Source organism: Vombatus ursinus, unplaced genomic scaffold (genome assembly GCF_900497805.2).
Source record: "Vombatus ursinus unplaced genomic scaffold, bare-nosed wombat genome assembly UNPS02014832.1, whole genome shotgun sequence".
In the NCBI taxonomy this organism is placed as follows: Eukaryota; Metazoa; Chordata; class Mammalia; order Diprotodontia; family Vombatidae; genus Vombatus; species Vombatus ursinus.
In genome coordinates this window covers 41771322-41777038 of record NW_020954610.1, presented here as the reverse complement: position 1 = coordinate 41777038, position 5717 = coordinate 41771322, and the positions used below count along the sequence as shown (strand labels likewise).

Sequence of the window (5717 nt, the reverse complement as noted above, 5' to 3'; positions counted from 1 at the left end):
CTCTCTCTCTCTCTCTCTCTCTCTCTCTCTCTCTCTCTCTCTCTCTCCTCTGTTAATCTTTACCTCTATGACTTTCTTGCTCTCTGTGTAAAATTGTACAAGTTGAGAGGGAATTCAAATAGATATCCCCATCTTCTCCATTCCAGAGCTCTTCTTTTTCTCCTACAGAAGGGAGGTGGGAGCTAGTTAATTCAGACAGGATAATGGGGGTAAAGCAAAGGAATATGTAATCTCAGCATCTCACCTCAACCAGTTCTGACCCTTATCTTTGCTTGCCTCCTGACACCAAATCCTGAAAGGCTGGCTTAGCTGGTTGAGTTTGTTCATTCAGACACATTAACAACTGGTTTTTAAAAGCTTTTTTTTCCCTTTAAATTAAAAAAAAATCTTATATTTTACTTGAGGGTGAGGAGAATGGGAAAAAATGAAAGTTAAAGGGCAGGAGACTAAGTCAAATAAGTTTTCATCCTAGGCTCATAAATCTTTAACTCTGTCAAAATGTAATCATTCAAAAACAACAAAAAGCAGGATCATGCAATACTAGAGTTGCAGGAGATGTTAAAGATCTAAATCCAAACGCTTCATTTTTGCTGATAAAACTTAAGACCTGGAAGAGACTTGCAGAAGCTCACGTAACTGGCAGATCCAGAACCCAGGTCCCCAACTCCCAGTCAAAGACATTTTTCATTCTATGTTGCCTTTCAAGAGCAACTACAAATAACTACAAAAATTATAGTCATACAATTCCAAGATAGGGAAGAGTAGAAAATGGCCCACACTCAGTGGGGAAAATGAAAAGCAAAAAAGAATGCCTCTATCTGGAGCCTGATGAGAATATTAAAATTATCCATTTAACCATCTAGCCAGCATCACTCATAAACCTTTGAAGATAACAAACCCTTGAAAAATGCTTGTTGAATTGAATTGAATAATAAACCACAGTGGAAGGGATACCCAAAGTCTACCAATTGTATTAGAAGCAGCAATGCCTCTCTGTGATCTCGGACGTAGAACTAAGGGAAGAAGTCTCTTCTGGCTACAGAAACGGGGTTTGGCACAGAGGGAATACAGTCATTGAACTGGGAGATTTTTCTCCTGTGGAGCCCTGCAAATGTAGTCTTTTAACAGCCTTGCGCCTTTCTCAAGGAATTGGAAAGGGGTAGGGGGAGACTCAATGTGTTTGTTCACTTGCATTTGTATCCGATAAGGGAAAAAAATGCTTCCTCCCCCACAGCTGTGCGTTCTCTTTCTAGGGATCCTTTGCCCTGCAAAAAAGGACAACTGGGTCTTTGACTCTGGGAGCTTGAAAGGAAGGAAGTAGCAAGAGAAATTTACATGACCTACAAGCATTATGATATCCTGTCTATCTGTTTGTGGAAAATCTAGTATGTAACTATCTACTACTCTGCTATGTAATAAAGATGCCCATGCATATATCAAATGGGTACATCGCATGTATGTACATCACAGTTGTAGGTCTAGTTCATAGAAGGATACATATGAATATACAAGCATATAATGGGTACATAGCACAGAAGGATATAGCAGATATGGCCTCTCTGAAAAGATAAAGGTCTGGTACACATACATATGTACACATGTAGCTATATGTGCATATTGCATCTCTTTGTATGATAAATACTGCAACAAATCATTTTATCCTGGCATTTCTCTCTGGCATATGCCTCAGTCTGGCTTTGCCTATGCAAAGGAGGCCAGAGAATCCATATTCTGATAACCATAGAAGGAAAGCTTTCTCTTTACTCCTCAGTTTTTTTTTAGAATTTAGCAAGGACAGCAGATTGAGAGACTAAAACCAAAGATGTGAAGATGTAAATGCACTAGTATAAGAGTACAGATGGAAACCAACTCATTCCTATCATTATGAAGCATTGTTCAAACAATCCAACCTGCTTCTCAGGCCTTCCTCCCAGGGACGTGGGTATGACTACAATTTTTGTAGTTATTCTCCACTTCAGAGTTTTGATCTTTACTTCTTAGGTTAACTTTGTTAGTCTGGGAGGAAAGGGGGGGGCAGGTGGGGAAGAAGAAACCAAGTCTGACTTTGATTTATTTAGACTGATAATCATCCTAGAATAATTTAGACTGAGTCCCATAAGTTATGTTACTGTAGCTATTGCTAATTTTCCTTTCTGATTTTTATTTTTCAACTTTATAAGAAGGTGAGGCACTTACAAGCATCTGCTGCTCTAATCAAAAAGGCCCTTCTCCCCAAGTTTAAAGAGAGTCAATGTGGCATGATGGGAAGAAAACTGAATTAGCAGACATGGATTTAGGTTCTGCTTTGGCCACAAACTGCCCCCATCCCTGGAGCAGTTCATTTCCCTTCCTTGGGCCTCAATTTCCTTCTAGGTTAAAATTAAAGGAGCAGTTAAGACTAAATGATTCCAGCTCTAACAATCCATATTCTAAATGGAACAAAGGGAATCTCTATATAAGGAAAAGATTCAGACAGGCCAGATGGGGTTTGTAGGGCACCAGAACCTGCTTTCCTTTAGGGAAGATAGGTTTCAGGCACCTCTCACAGTCAGGGCTGAATTCAAAAGGCAGATAAACATTAATCCCAGAGAGGTGGATTGTTGCTCTGGCCTGAGGGTTACTGAGCTAGGGAACCATGAAAATGAAAGGCTAAGCAAAGTTATCGCTCAAATGTAATTTCTGTGTCTTGGGCCATTCAAACTCTCCTGCTTCTTGAAACCAGCAGTAGCCCATCTTTGACTGGAAAAAAAAATAAAAGAAATATTATCCACAGAGAGAGTTAAACTCAGATCATTAACTTGGTGAAATGCTATGGTACCAAATACCTTTGGAAAATCTCTGATGAATTTCCCACTCCTTTGTTCTTACAATGATCAGTCCAGTCCCTCAAACTGACTTTAGGCCAAAATGGTTCTTTGCTGTGTAATGAAGTAGAACTTGACCTTTAACACCTGCTCAGTATCTACCCAAGTCAGGATCTGCTTCCAAGGCAATGTTATGTGACAACCCCTTCTAGGCCCAGTGTGATCATGTTGTGTTGTGGTGGTAGTTGTTTGGGGGAGTAGGGGACAGCAAGTATAACGCTGGATTTCTGAGAGGGCCTAGCCAAAGCTCTGCTTAGATGCTTAGAGGGCCTTATGATTTCCCCTCCCCAATCCCAGTACAACCCGTAGGTATCTCGGAATCTTTTGTTTCCTAGGGTACACCAGTTCCCGGAACGCATCTGTTCTTTTTCCTTGTCCCGTATTTTGTACCAGTGCAGGGAAAACAAGACCTTACGCCAAACTCAGAACCAGTCGGTAGCAGAAATTAAAAAAAAAATCAAAAAAGAGTTCCCAGGTTTGCATCTTTATCTCTGTGAAGAAAAAGAAGCTCGGAGAGGCATTTGGACAGGCATGAGCAGGGCTGCTGTATGGAGAACCCGGGATGTGCCAAAAATGGACTCACAGTCCCAGAAACAGGACTCAACCACGACAATTACCCTTTCTTTCTGAAAGTAAGGAGGGAGGAAGAAGAAGAAAGGGAGGAAAGAAAGAGACCATTACAAGGATTTCATCCTTCCTATCTATTCCTTCTCCCTTCTCTCCGTTCCCTCTACCTTTGCAGCCCCAGGCCACTCGCCAGGACCATCGAATCTATCGAGTTATAGTAAATTTCTTTGCTCGGTTTAATTTGTTAAAAAGCCAAGTTCTTCCCTGAAGACCTCGAGAGATGAGAGATGTTTATGGAGCATATCGAAGAGACCTTAACATTTCTGCAGGTGGCTACTCCCCCTCCCAAATTTGTTCTTCCTCTAGCTCTCCACATCCTTGTCTTTCTCACCCTCACTGCTCCCCACCCCATCTAAGGAATCCTTCGGAGAGACCCAACCTGGTCCCTAATGCCATCGCTCCCGAGTTCATATCGTCTCCCAACAATTCTGGGTTCCAGAAACCCCGCATGGGAAGACTCTGGGTTTGCTGGGTTTGCCCTATCCAAGAGTCTCGAAGGGTGGTCGAAGAGCTACGACTTCAAGACGTTCTGCTAACAGTACTGGCCCTAAGCTGGCCTCTTTCCATTTGTCCCAACACCTTAAAACCGAGACTTCCTCCAAAGGCAGAAGCCGCTAGAGCCCTAGTTTGTAAGTGGTGGAGTTTTGTGTGTCGCCTCTTTTCTTTATTTTAAAGTCGCCTCTTTGTTTCTATATGCCTGAGAAAGACTGTCTAGGAGCCAGACATCTTGGCGGCTGATCCTGCAGGGGTTTGAGAACAGGGGGCGCCTCTTGTCCAGGCTCCAGATGGTTTCGGGTCTGACCCGAGTTCCCGAGTTTCAAACTTTCTCTTCCCCACTTAGCAGCGCAGGATCTAAGGGGCTGGGAGGGGAGGAAGCAAGCCCGGCTCCCGGAGAAGAGGTGCGTGCCCATGGGTGGTTGTGAGCAGTGTCAACTACACGCCCCCCCCAACTTAGACCATCTGGAGATTGCCCCCTAAAGTCCTTCAATTTTCCCACTCTAGGCGCACGCACCTGCTGCTACGCACCCTCACCCCTGTCTGTGCTTACCTGCCTTGGAGAGCTGCCCCTGCAGCCCCGATCCAGGCTGCGGCTCGGAGGCCCAGCGCAGGGCGGCAGCGGCTGCGGCCAGCTCGGCTGGACGGGGCGGCTGCGGCGGCTGCTGCTGAGGCTGAGGCTGTTGTTGAGACGGCGGCGGCGGCTGCTGCTGGGGAGCCGAGCCGCTGTCGCCGGGCGGCGGGGGCGGGGGGCCGGGTAGGGCCCGAAGCGAGTCCGGGATGAGGCTCTCCAGGCTCTCGTTGGCCTGCTGCCGGCGTAGCGCCACCTGCGCGGCCATGACCCGCTGCCGCTCGATGATGAGGATGCACTTCTCGCAGGTGCAGTCCTTGAAGCGGCAGTAGCGCTTGTGGCCCTTGAGCCAGGAGAGCACGCCGTGGTTGCGGCAGCGGGCGCACTTGGGCGTGCGCTGCAAGGGCGCCCGCGGCGGCTGCGACACCGGGCCGCCCATGTACAGGTATGGGGAGCCGTAGCCGTTCATGCCCCTGGGCTCCCGGGGGAGCTGGCAGTCTGGAAGCGGCGGGGGCGGTGCAGGGGGGCACTGGAGGCAGGCAGGGACAGGGGGAGCTCTAGGAGGCAGCTCCGGGCGCTCCGGGGCCCTGCTGCGCCCCCCGCGCCCGGGGTGGACGCTCGCACCCCTCGCTTCTTCCCTAGTCCACTTAGGCTACAACGCTGCGGCTTCTGCTTCGAGCAGTCCACAAGCTGGGCTCGGCCCGAAGGGTCTCCGCGGGTCTGCGGCGGCCGGGACTCCCGGTCCCCAGCTCTCCCCGAGGAGGAGCCGCGGCGGCTGCTTGGAGAGGGCGAGAGCTCTGGCTGACGTCTGGAGCTGGACTGCAGCGTTTCTGCGCGCTTCCTCGGGGCCGGGCGCCTCCCCTCCTCCCCTCCCCCTCCCCTTCTCTCTCCCTCCCACCCCCACCTCCGGGGTCCCAGTCTCTTTCTTCTGCTCCCCACCACCACCCCCACCTCTTCCCTCCTCCTCCCTTTGCTCCGATCCCTGCACTGTCACCTCCGTTGCCACCTACATACAGCCTGTCCTCACTCACGGGGGCGCTCCCAGCTCTCTCCCTCCTCCTGCCTGCTTTTCGCCAGGCTGCTGCTACAGCCTGAGGTGGCACGAACCCGAAAGCCACGGGGGTGCGTGTCAAGGCGGGGGGTGCGAGGAGGAGAGGGAG

General features: G+C 49.0%; 1 protein-coding gene across 1 annotated transcript in view; it reads right to left on the bottom strand.

The window, feature by feature from the left end:
* Positions 1 to 5026, bottom strand: part of DMRT3 (doublesex and mab-3 related transcription factor 3) — a 20590-nt gene extending 15564 nt beyond the window's left edge. Inside the window, exon 1 of the mRNA XM_027839085.1 lies at positions 4540 to 5026. Within this exon, the coding sequence (XP_027694886.1) occupies positions 4540 to 5026 (487 nt within the window). The remainder of the gene's footprint in view (positions 1 to 4539) is intronic.
* Positions 5027 to 5717: the final 691 nt, after the last annotated feature.